The 25,036-nt window shown below is 36.7% G+C and overlaps 3 protein-coding genes across 3 annotated transcripts in view; all 3 read right to left on the bottom strand.

Annotated features, from left to right (window-relative positions):
* Positions 1–25,036, bottom strand: part of LOC144664341 (uncharacterized) — a 42,102-nt gene that overhangs the window by 10,658 nt on the left and 6,408 nt on the right. The gene's annotated exons all lie outside the window — the stretch shown is intronic.
* On the bottom strand, positions 748–11,695 carry LOC144664372 (uncharacterized). The gene is made up of 4 exons (XM_078525493.1): positions 11,581–11,695; positions 4,874–5,236; positions 4,448–4,507; positions 748–2,476 (listed from the first exon to the last, which is right to left on the bottom strand). The coding sequence occupies exons 1-4, from the start codon at positions 11,654–11,656 to the stop codon at positions 2,328–2,330; spliced, it is 648 nt and encodes a 215-aa protein (XP_078381619.1). The 5' UTR covers positions 11,657–11,695; the 3' UTR covers positions 748–2,327.
* On the bottom strand, positions 14,982–23,503 carry LOC144664373 (uncharacterized). Its single transcript, XM_078525494.1, has 6 exons — positions 23,127–23,503; positions 18,791–19,135; positions 18,187–18,261; positions 17,932–17,982; positions 16,972–17,019; positions 14,982–16,411 (listed from the first exon to the last, which is right to left on the bottom strand). Exons 2-6 carry the CDS (start codon positions 19,080–19,082, stop codon positions 16,257–16,259), a joined length of 621 nt encoding a protein of 206 aa, XP_078381620.1. The 5' UTR covers positions 19,083–19,135; positions 23,127–23,503; the 3' UTR covers positions 14,982–16,256.

Below are 25,036 nucleotides of genomic sequence, written 5' to 3'. Positions count from 1 at the left end.
GAAAGTGAAAGTATGCTAAACAGTAACCATAAGACCTTTCATCCATTTTGTTTTCTGTTTGTTCGATTTATATTTAGCTATATTTTATTAGCATTGATGCACGGGATGTATAAAATCTAACAGAAGTTTAAAAGGTGTAAATCATGCACAGATCGAAGAAACCGGGTGAATGTGAAATAGTAGTAATTAGTAATAAAAAATTAGGGAAAAACCCTTGACTTGACCTGAAGAATGGCAATGTTCGCTCGTGCACAGCCTAAGCTCACGTTACTGACAATTATTATTTTTTTGTTTTTCGGTTTTATGTTTTATTTTTGTTTCATCCGCTCTTAAATTGAAAATCTGGCACTTAATGGTCCTAAATCGCCCCGAAATACCAAATGCCAACAAGTAACTCGGCAATAAATTATAGCATAATTTTTCGGCGGTGTAGCCGCCTGGGTGGGAGGTTGGATTGAAAGCTGCCTTGATTTACTAAAGTTTTGCGAAAACGTTTCTGTTTTTTTTTTTGTATCAATGCAGCCCAATAATTATACGAATATTTTGAATTACTACAAAGCGCTTCCTGTTACCTGAGCATATAGTACCACTTTCAATTTCCACATTGCAGTGCTTTCCCTTTAATCGGTCAGTGATTAATCAGTCACATGAATTATATCGTTTGACCCATTTCCATCAAATGATGCAATTTGACGTCTACAAATTACGACAAATTTTACGTATTTTGTCTTTTTTTTTTTAATTTTTCTTCTGCTGTTACAAAATATACACCTTAGCCTTTATTCAATGGTCTACAACACAAAATGTATATATTATATATATATTGTGCATTTCTTTTTTACATTATACAAACATACAATATTTTCTTTACGCGCACGACAGCACATAATGATATTATTGAACTTCAAAGCGGCCAGCTACGCTACTTTCAAGCTATCGTTATTTAAAGAGTAAGTCGTTTCAAAATAGTTCCAGTATTCTTAAACACTCTCGTCAAGACAATTTTATCATGTATTTATACAAACGCTTTAAATATATACTTGTTGGTAAGTCAATTATTAAAAGTGTGGAAAACAGCTACTGTGCGCAGTAGCCATGTCTTACTATTACTATCTCTGAGAAGTGTTTACAAGAGTTTTCATATTTAGCGCCAATATTAAATGAAGTAACGTGGAAAACGCTTCATGCAATAAGAAACTTTTAAATAATTATAACTGTTTTTGGAAATTAATTCTCCATATATTAAAATTTAAAATTTCAGCCATAATTGAGGTTCTAATGCGGTACATTACTATGTTTCATTATTGGCCTCAAATGACATCAGGCAGCTGATGTTTAGTCAGGTTATCAAAAATAAGATTATATCTGTCTACTTATGCATATAAACTTATTGGCATGTACAAAACTCATGAACAAATATTCAACAGAAAGCAGCCTGCAGTTCTTTTCATGACACATTATTTACAAAAGAATAAAACGAATGTTCATAATATTTTATGTATCCAGACATTCTAGAACTTAGTTTGCCCATTTTCTTTGTTCTTTGCCAATAAGAAAACCGGATCCGTTTGCGATCCTGTCATTGTAAACCATAAATTTAATTTAGGAAATTTACCTTCTTTTGTGCTCATGCCTAAATCAACTAAGCAATATAACACGTAATATAATGTTTATATTATATAATGAAGTAACTTTTTGATATTATTATAGTCTAAGGGAAAAGCTTCAATTACCCCTTGAATATTTGGGATATCTCATCTATAATTAATCACGGATATCTTCAACAATGTGGTTTTCTTTCTCAAATCGCAATCGTATAAAATCTCGCGGGCTCACAAGGATTCGAGGTAACATGAGCCACAGACCTCAGTTATATAAAACAAAAACAAAAAAAAACACTAGCTAAACCATTTATAGCGAAGCGCGCGAGTGACGTCATGACTCAGACAAGACTTACACAAACAAACTGTTATGGTGGACGATTTTCCTTAAACCCTTTAAAAAACCTCCGGTGTCCCTAAAACTTTTTTAAAACGAAAACGTGGCCTAGATTCCCTCTTTTCTCTCAGAACATGCTGATGTTGTCTGAGCCTCGTGGGGGGAATAATCATTTGCATTCTATTTCTAAACCTCGCGCGCTTCTCTATTGAACAATTCCCATTTTAGGCATGCTAACTAAAACGGCAGTAGTGAATATGTAGAAATAATACCTAAGAGAGAGTTGAGCTTACTAATGTAGCTACCGCATAACTGAGATTTGTTCTCGTTTCAGTTTTGATATTTTTTTCTCTCACGCGCAATCTGACTGTATTATCGGAAAGACTTTATCACACGGAAGCATTGCGCTGGTTCCCACAGCAAAGGCCACTGCGCTTTAGATAAACTATGTACCCCACTGCAAGAACCAAAAGGACAGAAAGAACGCATGTCGCTGCAATCAACGTACAGACGAGATTTCCACTGTCATCTGAATAATCTGCGAAAACAGAGAAAAACAAGTTTAAAAGTTACAGTTGTAGGTGGTTTATCATACCAGGCCAATTGCTCTAGTTTCATAGCTATAGAATTAAGCGGGTAAAAGTATTGCTTTGACAATTCGCCGGAACCCAGTTTTACTCTTAAGTGAAGAGAAACACTGTGGAAGCACAGTCTTCCCCAAGAACACACCACAGTCACCCAAGTTGCTACTCCAACCCGGACCGTTTGTTCCGGTTTCCAGCGCCCTAGCCAGCGTGCCTCCCATGCTAATCCCGAAGCAAACATTATCCATTGCTTAGTTTCTGTGTCTGAAGTATTTCCATTACTGTTTTTAACTTCCATTTTTACATTTCATCGACTAAGTTAGAAATGATCACTGATAACTGAGTATTATAGCTAAAGGCATACTTGACGCTTATGCTTCATTAGTTATGCAATGGTCAGCTGCTTTGAGAAACCGAGGGCTACTATGTTGTTGTAATTGTTATAATATTATTACACAAATACACCAACTACTACAAACCTACACTAGCTATTGACTGAACTGCGCCAAATACACAAGTTAAATAATAATATAATCATAGGCGTACGGGCAATTTTTTGCCAGGGGGGCGGTGAGACATTTGCCCAAAAAATTCTCGCAAGTTGCCCAAATTTTTACGAAATAGTCGAGAAGAAACGAGGGTCAAACGATGCACTAACATAGGCTTACAAATAAAGTGAAAAATTCTTACATAAAAATCTATCATATGAGCTCATAAAACACGTTAAAAGAAATTGCTGTCTTTACCATTTCGACGGCCGAAGATATCAACAATACGATCCATGTTATTGTTGACTAGGTGCGATGACAAGTAATAATTTAGGCCAAGTAAAAAACAAATGTTTCTCGTCTGGACTTCTATAAAAAAAGAGAGCGGGCGGACGCATTTTTAATTTAATTTAATTATTTATTATTTTGTTGCATTCCATACCCGTGTTCTTTGAATAATATCGATGTTTTTTCCTCTATCGCCAAATTATCCAGGCCAGAAGCGAACTTCCAAAATAAATCCTGCCTATCCAGTACTGACCCAGCGTAACAAGGATTTAAAGTTTTGGCCTTAAATTGTATTAAAACGCAGACAAAAGCCATGTCTTACTCCGTACAAAGTGAAAGTAAACATTATTGGTTTTTGCTCGTTCTAAAAACAAATAATAGAAAAAGAGAGCCGGTCCCAAAAAATGAAGCGGGCGTTGACGAGAAACATTTGTTTTGTTTTGTTTTTTTACTTAGCCTTACTGATACGTTGTCGCCCTATCAGATGCTGCGGAGGTAAGTTTTCAATCTGCGCAACGCACTGAATGATCGTTCTGCAGAACACGATGTTATAGGTATCACTGCATGGATATGAACCACGTAAGGAAACCCTGAAATTAAAACTTATCAAAACGATCAAATAGATCATGTAGCCTAATCCGCGTACACGACGAAAACTCGCGCACATTTTCTGCTCGGCTTCCAGAACCTCGCCGTCGATTTTGTAAAATTTAGCAACGCGGAGAAGCTTTTTTTATCAGGTGTTTAACTGTGACAGATATTTGCAGTACAGTGCCCAACAGTAAAAAAAAAAAATACAAATATAGGCAACCACTGTCTCATGTGAATTTAACTGGCTTAAATACGCCGACTTCAGGTTAAAATAAAGAATATCTCTCTCTCTCTTCGAAAACAAAAACTTCTTTAAAAACTGGCTTTGCCCACATTTCTCTTGCTGCCCAAAAATTCTGAGTTGCCCAAAATTTGGGGGGGCTGCAGCCCCCCCCCTGCCCCCCCCCCCCCCCGGCCCGTACGCCTATGATAATAATTACAATTCTTATTTAACTTGTTTATTTTCACATATTCCTTCTGATAATGAAGCTCGAAGATGCTCACGTGAAAAAATGTTTGATCAAAAAACTCCCGGAATCAAAAGTTGCACTACTTTACCTTTTTTGCAGTTCAGTGGATCTGTCTTGTTCGTGGTTTGTCTCTCTTGGTCGGCGGTTGCTATAAGACGTAATAAAAGGTAATTTCAACATTTGCACCCGTGGCCAAGGCAGCTCCATAATAAAGAAAAATGTCTGCCATGCAGCTACTGGAACTCTCTTAAGCAACCTATTTTTTTCCCTCTTCATTAACATACGGAGACATTATAGTTCCTTTTAGTTGCTGGAAACAGAAGTAACATTGCTATAGCTATGTCGTTACGCTGTTATGTGTTGGTACCTGCAACGGCCTTACAAGGGCAACTCGCTCAAACCCATCGACTGACAAAAGGAAGTTAACCTAGTCAACCCAAACACAACGTAGCTTATTTATTTTAATGCAACCAGCAACACCAGCCTCAGTCAGACCTACGTAATTGCAACTTACCGACTCTGTTGACAGTGAGGGCTACAAAGTGCCTTTTTGGAGATGTGTGACGGATGCGTTTTATGGTGCACATGTAGCGGCCGGTATCGCCAAGTTGAACGTTTTTTATTTCCAGAGCGCCATCACTGTTAATCTTGATTCCTTCTCTTGACACTTTTGTCGTTCCTTTGTGGTTCATTCCACCCAACCAACCCCACGTGGTATCTTGGTCGTCACAACGCTCTGATGTGCAAATCTTCCAGGAGAGGAGGTCGAATTTGCCGTCCTTGTTGATAACTTCTGCTAGCACGGGGCAAGGGATTATTGCTGTATCGTTGATTGTTACAGACAGTGTGGTCTTGCTGTGCTTGTTGTCCTTGAGGGCTTAAAAGAAGAACCTATGGTTTGAGAGCATTGCTATTACTGTTATTTAAGCAGTAATATATAATATATAATGATTAAGAATAATAAGGGGATGCTGCCCTTCTGTGCAAGGAGCTAAAGGCATACCATGGCCGGTCATTAAAAAAAAATGCCCTGGTTCTCAGTTGTTGTTAGATTTAATTTTAAGCAGTTGTTATGTTTCATTTTAAGCAGTTGAAAAAAATGATAAAAACCAAAAAAGAAAAGAAATCAAAGAAATTTGACCTTGGACTACAGAGATAGTCACAAGCAAAAAACGTTTCATGATCCTTATCGAAAACATAACAACAGTTAGACACTCCACGCCAACAATTTTTGTGTCGACCGATTTATTTTAACTAATAACAACTAATTTGAATAGCTAGAACACTCTAGAAGTGAGGCAATAATGGTCATTGCTCATGCGTGGATACTCATGTGATTTATCGAAACCTGTGGATGGGGGATTCCCCAAAACGTATGCGTGAGGACACAAGTTTAACAAGGTACACCAAGACAAAATAAGCAAAATTCATCGCGAGAACGAAAATTTAAATATTTGCAAGAGCCATTTTATCTGCTTTTCTGCAGGCTTCTTTTCGCCGTTGCGACTCGAGTCGAAACATTTCTTTTAAGTCGAACGTAAGAAGATATTATGTAGCAGCAAGGTCAACCACGGTAGGTCATTTAAATTAAATGTTAATAAAAGTAAAAAAAAAAATACAATTTCCCTCTCGCTTGAAAAGTTTACGGTAAGCCTACTTTCAACTGAATGCGTACCTGCCACTGCGAAGACCCAAACACACAGGAAACAAAGCAAATCGGTTACGCAGTATTGCACCATTGTAGTTTCACATCGAGAAGTAGCACGTTTAGTTGTCGATGACAGACTAACCACTACGTGAAACGCTTCACGAGATTTATATGCTATAGACATAACGTCATCGATGCCATAATTAGCTTGGCGCATTCCTACAATACCATAACCTTTTTTGACACCAAGCCAATCTCAGCTCGCGGTTTTCCCATTTCCTTCTTCTTTTCAAAGCGCCTTTATGTCAGTTGTTAAGTACATGTTTATATTTTGGCGAAGTATTAATCTCTTGTCCACGTGCTAATTTTGTTCAAGCAAACTATTAGCCTTTGTTAATACTCGCATGTTGTTCATTATTTGTGCAGTTGTCAGATTTGCGTGTTCAAATAAAATCTTGTACTGAATGTGAAAGTGAAAGTATATTCTCCAAAATAAAAAGATCCTTCGTCCTCTTTATATTATCTTTTATTTCTGGAAATAAGATATCATATTTTCCAGTCGATATTATTGACTTTGATTCACGGGACGTAGACAAAATAGCAGCCTTAAACTAAGTAACCGATTGGTCTGAATTGTAGAATGTGCAATTATAAGCAGTTCTTTTGTTTGCTTTAGTAATTAGGGAAAACCCCTTTTGAAAAAGGAAGGCGAAATAATTCACTCACAATCTAAGCTAAATTTACGCAGTCAGCTTTATGTTACATTGTAAATATTTGTTTTATCCGCTCTCAGGTGGAAAATCTGACAATTGAAATGGTCCTATTCGATCCTAAATGTCTACGAAATACCGAAAAGGTAACTTGCCAGCAAGTTAGTTAGAATTATTTTTTGTTCTGCGCCAGCCGCCTGCCTTGGAGCGTTGGATTGAAAGCTGTCTTGATTTTCCAAACTTTTGATAACAAAAAAACTTACTAACATGCTGATGTATCGCCAATATCAACTGTTTTGCCAAAAACGTTTCTGTTTGTATGTATGCGGACCGATATACAAATAACCTGAAATATTACACAGCGCTCCCCTAAAGGTATCATTTTCAATTTCCTTTTTGACGCGCTGTCCATTATATCCGCCAATGAATCAGTTACAGTTTGACCCATATCCGACAATTAATAGAATTTGACGTCTACACTATATTCAGGCCTGAATATTATTTTAATGAAGAAAAGCAGCTGTTTTGCTTCCATTTTGCAGGGGCCTCTTTTTGGAACTCATTAGACAATGAGGCCCGCCTTGAAGAATCTTTGGCGGGTTTCAAAAGTTCATTAATAGAACATAGTTTTTAAATCGTTTGTATCATCTAGGGACTTTAATGATTTAGCGTAGTTTATTGATTTCTTAATTTATTGTTATGATTTAGCGTAGTTTATTGATTTCTTAATTTATTGTTATTTTCAAAAGACACGACCAAATCAGCTATTATGCTGCAATATTTATCGTGTATAAATAAAAGCTATTATTATTATTATTATTATTATTATTATTATTATTATTATTATTATTATTATTTTTAAAAAATGTTCAACAACTTTTAGTTTGCAAGACATGTTTCGATCGTTCCAACGATCATCTTCAGTTGTGGGATCGTTTACAGTTGAAATTGAATTTTTTACAAGCAATGGCGTAACATGCGTGATACGCAACATTCGTGATACATTTTAAATTTAACGTGCAGCATTTAAATGCGCGAGACATGGAACAATGTGCGCGAGTATAAATAAACGGCAAAGATATTAAACAGTAAAAATAACTAAGTAAATTACAATTATTACACAAAATGATGCAAAAAAAATTAAATTAAATTAAACGACACTTATTTATAAGAAAATAACATAATACTAAAATGAAAGAGTTAAGTCAGCATGTTTGAGCTGCTTATTTAACGTGGGGTTTTCCCAGCGGATGTGGACAGCCTCTTTTAAAATTAGCTGTAGTCTATTGGGTGCGAAATCTACAATAGAAAAGCAGTTCTTAGATGCAAGCCTACGGCATGCCTCAGACTGCTGCAGATGTTGGTAAATGTGTGAGTTCCTGTCCCTACTCAGATGCTCACGAATGCGCGTTGAAAGATGACGGCTAGTTTCGCCGATGTAACAGGCATTACATCCTGCACAAGAAAATTTGTAGACAACGCGCGAACGGAGATCGAGAGGAACAGGATCCTTCACACTGAACATACTACTCACTTTAAAAGACGAAAAAACTAACTTAATTTCAATGTTAGTACAATTATTAATAATGTTATCAATGTTATTATTATTATTACAAAGGGCCATTGGTGATGCAATTGTAACTCATAATTGTGTAATCTTAATAAAAAAATATATTTTTTATCATTTCTTTAAAATGCTTTAAAAATAATTAAATATCCCTCGCGAAACTGATTTTCGTGGGATCTAATCTTAAGTCAGATAGCCAGCTTGAATCAGTAATGAGTTGGCGCGTTTTTGAAAAAAATCCTGTTACCCTTTAGACCAAGGCCAGCCTTTCATTTACCCACCAGTGCAGTGTTCGTAATTCCCTTAATAATTTAGCGACTTCATATTCACCTTGCTATGGATATGTAACTCTTTGGACTTCACTCTTTCTTCTAAGAGCCATTTTTCATAAGAACGTTGAGGCTAAGATTTGCCCCAAAATTAAGGAAAATGTATCAGGCTCATCCAAATTTTACGTGTCCTTAGAAAAAAAGAGTGTAACTGCTAGTTGACAATTTCGGAAACGACATAAAGTGCTTCTTTATGTTCTGAAGAAATAGTTATTTTAGCCGGATTAATGTGACTGAAGCAAATTTTTAACTTGCTCTTGTACAAAAAAGGATCGACTATATACTAGTTCATAAAAGCGGAAATTGGCACCGAGTATTAGGTAAAGGGACAATGTCACCAGTTTTACTTCAAAACCGGCTCAAGAGCCTAAAGACATATGGATACTATGAATAGTGGTAAAATGTTGTTAAAAATCACCAGGCAACTGCACTGAGACGATAAACAAGTGATATTATTGTGATGCCATCAGGAACTTTAGACCTTAACTTGAAAAAGTCAGACTGTTTTTTTCATGTTTTGTCCTTGTAGACTGGAAAAAAACACCTTAAAATTATTATGTTTTCTCCCCTTCATCCCATTAACACATGACTCAATGCTGCATGTCCTGAAGCTAGTTTGCTGGGCCCCAACACCCTAACCGAACACAGCACACGAATGTTGGAATTAAATGGCTATGAACAAAGGCCCATAGCCGCTTTAATAAAATTATGGCTCCCTTGTTCCTTCAACAACAATTTACTTTAAATCTCCATCTTTATGTACTAGGTGCATTTTATGTACGAAAAGACGTATATTGACCAATTTTAGTACACTTTTACTGAAAAACATTAAAATCCCCGTGACAGTGTCCATTTAAGGGCAAAATGTCGTATATTATCAAACACCCGGCGTTGTGAACACAGCGTAAACGACATCTTTATTTTACAGTTTTGTTAAGACCTTTTAAAATACGCTTCTTTTGGTTGCCTTGTGATAAAGATGACTTTCAATGATTCTGACACAGTTTAAACTTTGACTGTGTTTACAATGTTATCTGAAAACACTAACTGAACTCGGTTGAATAGGTCTTAATTTATCAAAACAAACTTCATTATTTAGGTAAAGCTTCTCACCTGCCTTGGTGTACGTTTGTTTAAAAAGAAAAGCGCCAGCACATGTGCCAGCCAGATTTGTTTTAGCGGTAAATGGTAAAAATCACTTTTCTCAGCTTACCCGAGACTACAAACGCTGCTGAAAGAGTGATTAATAGCAAAGAACTGGCCGTGATGGAATCCGATAGTAAGTTTTGTAGACCCATATACGTTGTACGTTGAAGAACGCGTAGACTGGCACCTTACACGCTTTTCAATTGTAGAAGTATTTATGCCGTGTGAAAATGACAATGCATAAAATGTTTTGAATATGATCTTTTTCTCCAGTCTCGTGTTTATCTTAAATGGTTACGTTATATTTCCTTTGCGGTTTTTTATACGATTTCTGTCTCTGTCAGCAAATTTCGCATGAGCCATGCAACCTCCTACGCAGACGCTCCTTGTACCAAGCAGTAATAAAGTGATGTAGGCTTACAGTTAAATGCTTACAAGTCATCAAAATAACGAAACTGATCGGCAAAGGTGCTCTCGGTTCTATTTTCACTATCGGACGGAAATTTGTAGAGAAACTTGAAGTGGAAGGAAAAGTTTGCGTTTATCTTGTTTGTTTTCAGCGTCCGTTGTTTTTATTCATCCGCGGCGTCGCAACGATTTTACGCTTGTCAAAATGAAGTAGAGATGGTATAACAATGTAAATTGGAAGGTTCTACTTTTAAAAGCTCTTTTTATCAACATTTATATCCATCCAGAAAATTGATTCGTTGTTGTCTCCTCCGGCTCTTCCGGACCACTGGTTTCCAACTCTTGCCCAATATCCGAATGGGAGAAAACCCTTTTTGTTGATTTTTTGTTTGTACCTGAACGACAAACACGTATGCCATCCGTGACGCCAGTGTTAAAAATAAAAGTAAAACCGCGAAAAACGGAAAGTCTTAAAAGCGCCGTTAACTAATTTCTCGACGGAAACTTTTTGTAACTGGTGCTAAACTGTCTGATTAACACGTGATCTCTGTGAGTCAAAGCCAATCTTTTATTTACCCGCCATTGCACTGTACCATTATGTTCATAATTTCGCAAACAATTTGGCGACTTCGTATTCACCTTGCTATGGATATGTAACTTCTTTTGTTAGAGCTCTCGGCAAGTATAGCGAAAACAAAGAATTATCACCGATATCAATGTGTAATATTCACAATACAATTCAATAAAGACGTCAACACTTTGATTAGTATTCACTGTTTTAAAACAAAGCTTCAATTAAAAAGCACTGCTGTGTGAGCAACTCGCCTTGTTCACTTAATTTCGAAATTACAAATTCAAATTGCAATGTGGTCAAACATGTCTTTGCGTTCTGGGGAAATTTTTTTTTGTATTAGCTGAATTTTAAAATATGTCCTTGGCAATCTAGCTTTGGTACAAAAACGGGTCGACTATGCCAATTTCGAAGGACTCTCAAAGCGGAAAAACAGTTCGGGGTTGGCGGAGTATTATTTGAAAGGTCAAGAAACCGGATATTGAGAAACAGCGAATTTGAACAAACCGTCATCAATTCTTTTATACGATGAAGTTAAAAACACGTCGTGATCATTGACACGTCTCAAAATACGCTTCTTCGCTGGCTTGCGTTTTTGGTAAAGTTGACTTTCACCCGACCTCACCGGCTCCCACTAACCGTGGGACAGGTTTAGCGCCGCGACGTTAGCTAACTTCGTAGGAAATGGAAGTGGACTCCGAAGTGTTTATCAAAACAAACTTTAGCGCGGTTGAGTCCGTTCCCACCTTGATCTGCTTTTGTTTATAAACAGAATAATGCCGGCGCCGGCCGGAGTCTCTCACAACGGCTTAAATATAACAAAATCACTTTTCTCAGCTTACCTGAACCTTGAAAGGCTCCTGATAGCGTGATTATCATGATCAGCAAAGAAAGGAGAAGTAATTCTTTTTGACGCATAGTTGTGTGTAAAAGAAACACAGCGAATCATGTAAACCGTCCGTATGCTACCACTGCTTCGTGTTACAAACACGTGCGTGTCGTTGCCAAATTTGTCACCCCATATGACCAAATAAGGAAGTCGTGCGTCATTAACCCATGACGATGCGAAATATTGTTCTACCGAGAAGATTCTTTTTTGTCCAGCCTCGTGATAATCTTGTAATTTTATACTAATTTCTTTGAAATATAATAAAGGCAGTGATTGAAATAAGAAAGATCCGCGAGTAGCCTTCCACACCGAGTTTATCATCCGGGGCATCGTGGCCATTTGCACAAATCAACATCTTTTGCCGACATTATTTGTTTGTTTTTTTTTTTATTCTTAGGTAATTCCATCGTTATCTAGGTCTAAACGCTCGTTTTTCAACACCTGCCCTATATCAGGGATATCAGGGAAAAAAACCCTTTCCGTTTGTACAGCAATATAAACAGGCATGGCATAACTTGATTTATTAACTCTCGTCATGATAGTACAAAGTTGAACAGTTTTCAATCTCCCTTTATAAACTGAAATATTATTTGACTATTAAACTTAAAACCTGCAATTTGTCCAATGTCAAAAATCGACAATAATCCAGCGGAAGAGGAGGATTCTTGAGAGTTGTACTTCGTACTAACCATATTTGACTCATAGTATCGTGACTTTGCATTATTTCGAGACCACAACCTAATGAGAGATTCAACTTCCTCTAGATGACCCTGTCTGTGAAGAAAAGATGCTGACGTCAGCGTTTGTGATTGCGTTTTAAAACACTGATTCCCTTGATGTTTCTTTTGTGCCAAAATAAACAACGCAAGGCTCGATTTATGAAATAAGGTATCAAAAACCCGTATTTCGAATTATATATTCGACTGTGTTATCTTCTCTGTGTTATAAGCCATGTGAAACGTGTGGGTTTGATCAGAGGATTCCTTTGTCGCGTCATCATTAAATTATTTTGAAAATGTCTTTTAATCGCTCCTGTCACGAGTAGCAGCTAGTTTAAAATCTCTTTGTTGACCATCTGATGCATTACAGATTAATTACCGGTGGAGTAATGTAATTACGTACCTTGTTTTGTGTAATAGACTCGCAAAGCATTGTTCACGATATTCGAACATAGCCACTGCACAAAAAAAATAAGTAATAAGAAATAAAAATCAGAGAGATTATGGTCTGTCTTTTTTGTCGAATTTGCCCGAACTGATAGGTTTAAACCTTTCTTTTAAATATGTTTTAGTCGTCAAGGAGCCATCTCGAACAGGATATCCGGCTGGAGGGTTTAACAAAATGGATCACTTCCAGAACCGAGTGAAGACTGCAATACACAGTTGCATTTGCATGACATGTATTATTAGGAGGTCGGTCTGTTTTCAGTGTATCATGCGCTAAATACAGTACCTTGTTACAAACAGGAGTATAGACCTTATGCAAAAATGGTTGTCATTCATTTCTGTTGTTTGGTCAAATTTCTTAAACAGCTGATGGTGGCACTTAAATATATATGAATTAGAAAATAGCACAAAGTAAATACGTGCGCTGATTGGTTAAAAATTGTGTTTCTATAACTCGATGGAGACACGGACAGTTGTCGTAGACACGGCAATCAATATTCACGGCGCTGAAATAAGCAATGCAAAAATAACAACTAAGAATTGTGCCAAATTTTAATGTCACAGCTGACAAAAACCAGGTTAAGACTAAACAAATATTTGCACACTTGAAAACAAGCGAGTAAGATGTTTACAGAGCCTGCTACACATTCAAAAATAGTCTGTGAAAAAAATTATCGAAGCGGCTGACTTTTCAAAGAAGTATATGAATTGGCGCAACTTCACTCCATTCTAGGCTTTGCAGCACTTCAGAACTATTCACAGCTCCTCAACAGGACAAGATATTTGTCCAGAATGCCAAGTCAAACTTCTTTTCACAGAAAAATAATGCACTTTCACCTCCAAGGTTCGAGTCGCTCAATCGGCAGCGTCGGTCGTCAAACCATTCGGTTAGGTCGATGAAGCGAAATAAAACCACAATTCTTTACTCCTTCCAGTGCTTGACTTCAGTTAAACCATCGGCTTAGTTATTTCTCATAATTACGTTAACTTTGGGGCCTGTTTTCTTTGTTTGTCTGGCACAAAACGGTGAATTTTAGCCTTCAAGCAAATGTTGAACAGTTTATTTATACCTGTTCATCGACTCCCTTACTATGATTGGTTGATTATGTTCATGACGTAAATACGCGAGGTGAAGAGAATCTACGTTTTGATGTTTAAATAAAGCGCTAAATATTACTTTGATGTGCGTTATTTTCTTTGTGCTGTTTTCTAAAAGAAATAGAAAACATGTTTTCCGTGTTTCTATCGAGTTATAGAAACACTCATGAAAGTTTGGGAGAACTCGAAAAAGCTGTGGAAACACTCGTCTATCGACTCGTGTTCCCACAGCATTTCTCGTTCTCCCAAACTTCCACTCGTGTTTCTATAACTCGATAGAAACACGGAACATGTTTTCTATTTCTTAAATATTATTCTATGCTGAGAAGTTTCAGTGTTGTGGGTTAAATGACTGCAAAGTTATGACTCATTAAAATTTAAGAGATTTGTATGGAAAAGTCACCTTGGCCTGCCTAGCCTCGTTTTCATGTTTTTGGCAATATAAATGCCCCTGTAACTTCCCATTAGATGAAAGTAATAGCCTTTAAACTTCATGCACTGATTTACCTTGACTTTACCTTAAAGGTAGAGTAATTTAATTTTGTTAACAAATGATTATTCTGGGAGCCGAAAATTAACAGCCGTCAGATTTGCATTGGGTACCAGAGAATTGTGGGGGCAAGGTGACAAATACTGGGGGTAGTCGATGTCATATTTAGTGGGAGGACCTGTGTTCTCATTGCCACTTTATACATTGAAAAGGGGGGAAATATATTAGCTATGCACTCTAGAGCCACGAGGCGCTTGACTGACTGGGGAAGTGTTCTGAAACCCTTTTGTTCCCTTGCACAAAATAAAACACTTAACCATAATTATTTTTAAAGCATTTACTTAAAAAAAAAGTAACTGATTAGTTTAAGCTAACTTCGAGAAATGCCGTTGCTTACACGAGATGGTCTAAGATGATACATGCCCCTCAGTATCATATAAAAAGCGATTTAATTGACAAACTTCCTTGGTGTTAGGGTTGGAAACCAATAAAAAGGGGTCACAAATGAATTCTGAGCTGTATTCTGTAACTGCCGACGTTTATTATAATTAATTTGCAATACTCACTGGCAAAGCATCAATAAAGTTGAAAGTTGTTAAAATCTTGGTGGTTACACTCAATACCTCGTTTAAATATCACCTACATGAGCATTTTAATTTTTTTTTCTTTATGTGCATAATATTGCTCTTATTTAACTGCAACTGTAATTCCCTATAATTGTAATGCACTATAATTGTGAACATAACCTTATTAGCATGTCAAAATATAAGTGGGCAAACTTTTCGCTGATACTAAAGCGAAAGAAAACACTCCTGCCTGAATTTGGTTTTGCGCCAAACTCATCAATAAAAAATATTTTATGCAAGTATCTTATTATATATAAATATTTTTAAGATTTTATAATTTTATTATTATTTTTTTGCAGTCAAAACGGCTGAAGTGTTTTGGCTAAATAATGACCATGTCTATTTGATTTTCATTTTTTCCCCGACTGCTTTGGCTTTTCATTTCAAACCAGTCAAACGCTAATGCTAACTGAAATTTGCTTATTTGACAGTTATACTCATAACGGTAGGTAAGATAAGTGTTCGTCTAATTGAAGGAGAGTGCATCATAGAATGCTGTCGCTAATTCGGTCGGTTAACTGCAAAATATGCCAATTTCATTTATGTTTGGTCATGGGAACAAGCCTGTGATTTTTTTTTAACTAATCACCTAATTTTTCACTTTGTGACATTTTTTGTTTGCCCATTTCCTTTGTCGTTTGCTAATAAGAATATTTATACTGCATAAAATTATTGTATTTACGCCAATTTTTATACACCAGATATATAAATTCTTTCTATAGCTGTAAGTTTTAAATTGCGCTTAAAATAGGCCTAGAGAAAAAAAAAACGCTTTCACAATATCGATACGTTGTTGTATGTGCTTAGACTGATTTTAATTAAATAAAAGAACTGTCTTTCTTTAAGCATTTTTCATCCTAAAAAAATAAACACTATGACCTGGGCTCAGTTTTTCAAAGCGTGGATAACGCTACCCACCGGATAAATAACTATCCAGTGGATAAGTCTCAACAAAACCGAGTACGCTATCCACCGGATAGTGATTTATCCGGTGGATAGCGTTATTTCAACTTTCGAGAAATCGAGTGCACTACAGAGGTTCGTTTGGTGCATGTTGGATCTTTTCAGATATTTGAGCAATCTAAAGCCTCACTCGATCTCAGCCTGCCACTTGCACTCAAAAAATCCTGCATAACAATCAAGCAATAAAAATTTTTCAACTGAGCATGCAAAAGTGTAGTACCCTAAACAAAAACCTGTTACTGTTTAGTTAATAAGAAATGGAAGAAGTTCAGCCATCTTTTATCTACTAGTCCCCATGCACAACAAAGGAAGGTTGAAACTGCACTGTCACCGAAGGATTCTGCTCGTTCCTTCCACGATAATCATCGTACTTTCTTTTGATTATGTAGCCAACACAAAGAACCAAGAGCACCAAAAGTACGAATATTGCCACTACATAACCTATGGAAACAAACGGAAGTTACGTTACATGTAAATTGAGCAATAAAGGTAGAACATGTGAATGAACACATGAACGTATGAACAAACGAACGAACTAACGAACTAATGAATGAATGAATGAATGAATGAATGAATGAATGAATGAATGAATGAATGAATGAATGAATGAATGAATGAATGAATGAATGAATGAATGAATGAATGAATGAATGAATGAATGAATGAATGAATGAATGAATGAATGAATAAACGAACGAACGAACGAACGAACGAATGAATGAATGAATGAATGGACGAATGCATGAACGAATGAAGGAAAGCACGTATGAACGCATGAAAACCTTATCATGTCATCTCAATCATCCATCAGTGCTACGTGTATGTCGGCTAATTGACTGGGTCGAAAGGGAAGTTAGGGAAAATATTTGGCTCGAGGTCGTTACGTACGAACAGCACGCAGCCAAATATTTCCCTCCTGGCCCGACTTAACAAAGTCAATAAGCACATATTACCCTGTTGTCAAGATCGTTACATGCCGGCTTGTTTTGGTAAAACTTTACCTGTTGGTTTATCACTCGCTGCTGCTGGCTTTTTCATAGTAGGAATTCCTGAAGAAGCCAAAAAAAAGAACTTGGATTGGTGGAAACATAGCCTGCGAATACAGCCGCCTCTCATTCGCGTCCCGCGAATGAGAGGCGGCTGTATTCGCAGGCTAGTGGAAACATTTTACTGAAGATAAAAAAAGCCATAAAAACGTACACTGAGGTACTTTCTCGCAATATTCCCCCTCCCACCAGTAAAGCAAACAAACAGGTAAACAAACAAATAAACACGTCAATATAAAGGTAATAATTGGGACTCATGATTTTTGTAGCAATGTACCCACCCGTCGTGGTGCCTTCTGGGTTTTGACTTTAACTACCTTATTACATGAAATTTTCGCGACACTTTAATTTCGCGAATTTCGCGATTCTAAAAAAATCGCGAAATTAAAGTGACGCGAACAATAAGTGTCGCGAACATAACATGACGCGAATATTAAGTGACTCGCATATGTCAGTAATCAATGTAAATGGATGTTGTCGTCAATTGACTCACTTGTAGACATTCTGAGAACTGCTCTATTGAGATTAAGTCCCCTCCTGCGTTTTTGTTAATTTTGACGTTATTGTTCCTTCGATGAAGTCGTTTTATATAATTTAAAGGCATGTCAAAATATATTGCTAAGAAAATGTAAATTGTGTCTCACTCAAAAACGCGAAATTAAAGTGATTCAAAATACAAAATTTTTGCAAAATCGCGAAATTTAAGTGTCGCGAAATATGTGCACCTCAAAATCGCGAAATTAACGTGTCGCGAAAATTTCATGTAATAAGGTAGATAATTGAAAATCTCGATTAACTCTTAATCCAGCTGGGTAAGGGTGAGTTGGCTTCCAAACAAAAACCACCACATGACCATGATTGTTCCTCAAATCCAGGCGGTAAACTAATATTAAAACACTTTTATGTCAAATATACCTGTTGCATCTTCACTTGGCTTGGCTTCACTTGGCTTTGCCGTTTGAACACCTAAATAAGCAAACAAGAAAGCAAGGAACAAACAAAGGTAGTCAGAAGTAAATAAGAAGAATCTTAGAAATTAACTACTACTAATGGGTACTGAGTGCAAAACACAGAAGATTTTAGAAAGACAAGAATCATTCACCCTTACAAAATATGTACGGAGTCGTAAAAGTAAAAAAAAAAATAAACCGGTTGGTTTTACAACGTTACCTTCGTTTGATGGGGGTGGCGAAGACTCTGTTTTCGTTGGAGATACAGTCTGATTTAACACCGACTTTGGCTGGTCTAAATTAAGAAAAACAAAACAAAAAAATGAAATTGTTTTAAATTATACTCTGTTGCTATGTTAGCCATGAATTTTATATCTATTTAGTCTATGATACTTTTTAAGATATGAGATATTCATCTTATACTCGAGCGAGTATTTCTGGTGTTACTTGTTCTCATTATACATTGCTTATCATAAAATGTACTCAATTGGAGCTTTGTTGTTACATCAGTGAAATGCCATTTTGTCAGTCAGAGCTAGCGTTAGTGAACCTAGACGCAGTTAATTTACGTTCTAAAGTTCAACAAAATACCTGCGTTTAAACGACAAACTAACAAATTCAAACAAACATTGTGTTAAATAATTACTAAATCGGAAGAAATGTAGACATGTTGTTCCTTTATGTACTCGTCAAACGCCAACTAATTTGAAAATGTTATGTGTAATAAATAATAGTTCATAACTGGTTCACAGGGCCAGGGATGACTATAATAACAATCCTAGCTTCAAATTCTAAAATAGACAAGGAGCTCAGCCAATTCGTACCTTTAACAATAAGAGCAGTGAAATACACTCGTGGTGATCTATAGCCGATCCTGTTCACCGTACACATGTATCTCCCGGCATCGCTTAGTTGTACATTATGTATTTCCAGAGTTCCATTCATAGTTATGCTGATGTCTTTTCTTTTCACTTTAGGAGTTCCCGTCCCGTTCATACCAGCCATCCAATCCCATGTTAAATTCACTTCGTCGCAACTGGATGTACAGTTTGACCAATCGACGTTGTAGAACGCACCGTCCATTTTAATTACTTGTTCAAAGACAGGACATATCATTACTGCGTTTTCGTGGATGCTCACACGTTGGGAACTTTCCTTGTTATTGACACCTGCAAAGCGAATCCGCTGGAAGGTTTGATTGTGAGCATTGCTTTTGTGATGTTAGCATTTAGTGATAATGGGACAAATGATCTTTCTATTAAAAACTGGTTTGGATGAATGTAACTGTGATTCTATGGTGCGGTTACGTTAAAACAAGCTGTTCGAAGCTCATGTTGGATATAAATACTCAATTTTTTGGTTAGTTTTGATGATTTAGGTTCGAAATAAAAAAAAAAATGCAAAGCGAACGGAAATGGTCTATAGCCTATAAAGAGTCACAGAAAGAAATTAAAAAGAAGGAAAAAATGATATATACAGTGCACCGAGGGAGCAAAATTACTGTACATTTAATTCTTTGATGAGATATCACTGTCAAATAACTCAAACAAACCTTTTTTTGTTGAATAGGTAGGCAATATCATGTCCTCGACAATGATCAGAAATGCGAACGTATTGAATATTCATTCATGCTTTGAAAGGGAACAACCCCTAAACCTGGTCTTATGACTCTACACAGCTAGTGACAAGAAGCGGAGACCCACATTAATTGAAGAAACATTTTTCACGAGAAGGAACATTTCGGCTATAATTAAGAACGAAATGAATTGGTAGAAAAATATCTACTCTTCAGTCTTTTGGTCTGGCTATCTGTCTATCTTTTGGTCTAGCATTTTGTCTGCTATGAATTGCACAAACGTAATAAAATAGGACAACCGCAAGGGCAGCTACGGCGATTACAATATTATAAGGCTATTATTTAGAGCCACAGCAGCCAAGGGAGAACAGAACCATTTTGCCTTCAAGTAGTAGCACTGAGTAGCTCTGTTTACAGCTGTTAGCGAGCTGTTGGCAACTATTAGACTGACCGCCGGGTTAAATGTTACATACATTTATTTACCAAATACGTCATTAGCGTGCCATCAATATTATTAGTGTATCACCACGTTTGTTTCGCAACCAGGCTTCTCGCGCGAATTCTCATTGGACTAAGCCTCCAAGCATTGTGCTTTAAACCCTATCGTGTGTAAATAAGGGTGATGATGATGATGATGATGATGATGATGGTCTACTTCTACGCTCTTGGCACAGGAGACCCAAACGCTGCATTACAGTTATTCATAATCAAAATAAAATTGTTCTTATTTACCTGCGTTCCTGTGTCTTTTTTCACCGGTTTGGGGGCGATTTGAATCAGAGCGAAGGCGGTTTACGTTGCGAGTTTTAAACGGCAATCGGTCTGTCGCAATGCCAATACGACGCGCCTCAATTATGTCTCAAGTTTTCTTTTAACTGTTTATATTATGAACTATTAACTCTCCTCTTCTCTTCTCGTGACCGTTAAATTGAAACACGAAACTCCCCGCGAGGTGAGTTAATAGTTAATGGTGTTAGTAACTTGAGTTAATAACAATTGAGACTTGAGGCGCGTCGTATTGACATTGCGACAGACCGATTACCGTTTAAAACTCGCAACGTAAACCGCCTTTTCTCTGATTCAAATCGCCCCCAAACCAGTGAAAAAAGACACAGGAACATTTTTATTTTAAGACTATGAATAACTAATACAGCGTTTGGGTCCCTTGTGGCTCTTGGGCTCGTCACAAAGCTTAGGAGCGTCTTTGTAGGAGGCTACTTTCGAATTTGTCATGTAGAATGTTACAGGAAAGATTCACGACGAGCCCAAACAACGTCTGAGAAGGAGACTTTTTACCCAATCATTGCAGGCCGTTTCACTGTTGGAATACTCCCGTGACGTTTTCCTATGAATTTACTATCAAGTGAAAAGAACAGAGGATGAGCGATCGAGGCTTTAGGTCATGCCTTTTTTAAATGCTCTAGAATCTGATTGTAGCAAAGTCAACCAAAGCGTGACATAGCAACTTTGCCACTTGGTGAACAATCTGTCTTGTCCCTTATCTGAACATTCTGTTGAACGACCTTCCGAAAAGTTCCGGGAAGGTTAAAACTTTTCTGCGTTTTCTTCTGGAAAGGAAGAGTTATTTTAAGCGTACACTCAATAGACTGCAAATTGAAATGGCGGCTTGAAAGCGAAACTCTTGAAGCTCAGTGTTTGGAAGGTGATTAACTCATTAATATAATCTTTGATTTACAGATTTCGAACTTTTCATTCTCAAATGCGAACAATTAATGCTTCTGAAATATTTGTTTGATCTTGTCTTGTTGTTTTTTTTGTAGGTATTTCTTTATTCAAATAAACAGTTGTGTTGAGCACGTAACCGTCCTGAAAATATGGTTTTCGGACGTTTAAAAACTTACAGCAGAAGCATGAGGTTATATGCTTCTGATAATAATTATTATCAAACAATTATAAAAAGGGCGCTATTTCCTTAGTCTCAACGACACTCGGCAGTAAGTTACTGACGACCGGGAGACTGTCTGAAAGTTGTTTCGATTTTTCATAATATTTCATAATCACGGTTTTAAATTATAATACCTGGCATCATTGCAATTATGGCCAAAATCAACATCAGTTTTGCTAACACAGCAATGGCTGAATCCATAACTCAACTCGGTATTTTAACTGCTTCCTATCAGTTTAACATTAAACGACTCTATTATTTAAACAACGGATTTAAAGGTCATTTTCGAAACATTTGAATTTTTATTAGGCTCCGGGGCTTAGCGGAATAATAAAAAAGAAATCTCATTGAGATTGACTGATAAATAACTGTGATATTGGCCAAAAAATCAGTCATTTAATTCTGCCGCCCTGACCTGTTTCCCGTTTCAGACGCAAGAAAAATATGAAAAAATCATCTCATGTAAGGTACTTTTCAATTTAATTATACGATAAAAAAATTAACCTAAACTGTATCGTGACGCCTAGCAATCAAAATTTCTTCAACTGAATAGCACAAGTTCCAAGATCAGCAATCACAGCCACGTGATGTTGATTTTCCCTTTGGAAACTAGTCACTAAATGCCTGATGATACTGTAAAGGTTTGCTTCCAAAACTTGTTTGCAAATGATGTAACTGTATCACACTATTGCGTCATATAGCAAAACTAGCTGCTAAGTATTAATTATCCATCCTAACAAGTAATTGTATTTTCTTTTGATTTAACCATCGCTGCCCGTGAGCAGTATATTTCACTAGTACGTACTTGGACACACAATATATGAATTTACTTGAACAAACACTCTATGAATTCATTGAAAGTAATATGTAAATAATAATGAACGCTAAGCTCGATTAACAGCAACAGATTACGCAGATGTTTTGTACCGAAGTAATTGAATTGTATATATAAAACAACAAAGTGAAAGTCGTAAAGAAATGGGTTGAACAATTTCAACGCCGGTTTGATGCCGCGTCAAACCCAATCTTATCTGACGGCTGCATTTCACACTTCAGTACCCGTCTTACAAATGAGTGATTTCAGTCAAAGTCTGATAATATTGTTCGCCGCACAATAGCTTTTGAAACATACGGAATTGCGCCTATATCGCTTCACAACGGCCATTATCAGTTTTATGTTCTGTATTTTGTGCGAAGTATAATCATCAAGTAAACGTCAGTCATGTAGGCTTGCTTTCTTTATCGACGATCTCGGCAAAGTAGAATTTTTCACGTAACTCCTTGTTGAAAATTCTCACCAATGGACCTTTTAAAATATCGAGCTAGAAGCTTTGGCAAGCGGATAATGAATTCCTTAACACTGTTTTAGACCAAAGCAAAAAACAAAAAAACGAAAAAAAAAAGATTTTAAAGGGAATTGTTAATGTATTCAATTCAAAGTTGAGACTATAATGTCTAAAATGCTAAGCTTTCGCAATTCCTTATTCAGCCATATTAACTGTTTTGTTTTAAGCTTCGTTCCAGTATTGATTTCCGCCGTGGAAGAACGATTATTTTTGTGATTAGAGGGCGGTTACGTGTCGATGTAGAGTGCCATATTGAAAAACATTCGAGTATCTCTTTTTCTCGTCAGTATGTATCGATAAATATATGCTGAGTAATCACAAATTCGGCTTACCTGAAATGTGAACGGCTTGCGTCGAAATAAAAAACAACACACAGTAAAGTCAAATCTTTAGGTCCATAGCTTCAGTATTTTTAAGCCTCAAAACAGAGTGAATCTCGTTGTTGTTACGGTCACCCGATCGGACTGAGTATCGCACATACACGTGTGTGTCACTACTGAGATGCAAATTGAAGCATGCTGAGTCATGTCCCAAAGGTCGAATACCCGTCACGTGATATTCTCGACAAATAAAAAAAAAGGTTGGAATAATCATGGCGGACGAGAACTTTTTTGAAGGTTGTTTTTTCCATAATTGAAGCTTTGTTTGTTATAATTAAAACGAAACGAGAAACCATCGACGGAAATGGTATTCTGTAATTTCATTCTGGAGATTTTGAGGTAAGGGAGGTTTTACGTAGTATTTTACGCCTGCTTCCTTGAGCAATCGATCGAACTACATTATGACACAGCTTACGAGAAGATAAAAGCCTTCGCCGTCTCAAATGCTGCTTACACTCGAAAAACATATGATTATTTGCAGTTGATTTGGATAAAAGATGTTGAAATAGTATAAATATTATCAAAGACCGATTTAAACCTACCAACTAACCAACACTTTACAAGAATATTGTTATTATTCTGTAATGTAAACTTAGGCAAACAGTGAACAAATATACTGACGCAAGAAAACATATCGAAAGCATCTCAAGCTAAAAGCATATATAGGCTTGTTACATCATGGTTGTAATAACCAATATTATAAAACAAGGATGGGCTAAACTACTCACTGCGTTCCATAGCTGGTAAACATTTTATTGTTATAAGAGACATGCTTTTCCATTTAGACTTCGGTATACAGGCAATCTTAAATGTTGTGTGGCAATTAAAAAGCACGACTTTGCATGTCACTGCACTTACATTTTACTTACGATACAATTTTCTATTTTAAAACTAATTGGCTTTATGTAGCTGCTACTACAGCTTTCTATAGATGTAGCTTGAACAGTCCTATTCAGTATTGGCTTCAGTTTCGTTTATTATTCGTAATAATTATACTTTTCAGCAAATTTATTTTGTATTGGCATCGTAATCTACTTGATTTTTTCCAAAACGTCTCATCAATTTCCATTCAATTCTAACACCAAAAGGACTATCGAGTTGAATAGAACTTTAATTTGGTATTCCTGAAGGCTCTCTATTAGGAACACAGTGGCACTTTGAATTAACCTCATAAACATTTGTTTCGTTTTTTTGTTTCTTCCTTTTTGTAGATGATACAAATCTCTTTCCAAATCAAAACAACTAAAAACTTATAAATATCCAGGTGACATTACACTAAAGAAAACATGGCAATTTGCAGTAGTCATTGAACAAGAGGCATATTTTTCATATTAACCTTTTTAGGCGGTGACGCCTATATGCTATGGCCCGGTGGACGGCCGTGTGAGGAGTGAAAGATTACTCCAACCGAGTAGCACTGGGAACTAGGCACTTTGTTGTTTACTCAGTTTCGGTACGCCATCTTTGATTGTCAATGAGTATGAATCAACTTTAAGAGCATCCATCGGCAAAACGCGTTTGATTTCTAACGTACAGTTAAACGGAGTTTTGGGGTCAGGGGAGAATGATGTACTGGATAATTGTGAGCTCGCTTAAAGAACTTTTTTACCGATGTATGTGTATTCGAAGTCGGCATACGTGATAGCAGACTAAGTTGACTGATGTTGAATTTGACGCCGGAGTGAAGGCCGGTTAGTGTCATAACTTTTGAAACCTTTCCAAAAGGGAGACCGATGGCAGCAGTATCTTGATTAGATTGCAAAGGTGAGCTATCTGAAATCATTGTTTGCTTTGATCATGACGTGCATTGTCGATAATATTTAACTTTTCCCTTCGCGACTCGCCATCTTCCTTTTACTGCT

Source organism: Oculina patagonica, chromosome 8 (genome assembly GCF_052425735.1).
Source record: "Oculina patagonica isolate OP01 chromosome 8, crgOcupat, whole genome shotgun sequence".
NCBI classification, from domain to species: Eukaryota; Metazoa; Cnidaria; class Anthozoa; order Scleractinia; family Oculinidae; genus Oculina; species Oculina patagonica.
The sequence above is the reverse complement of the archived record's forward strand: the minus strand, read 5'-3'. Positions and strand labels throughout refer to the sequence as shown.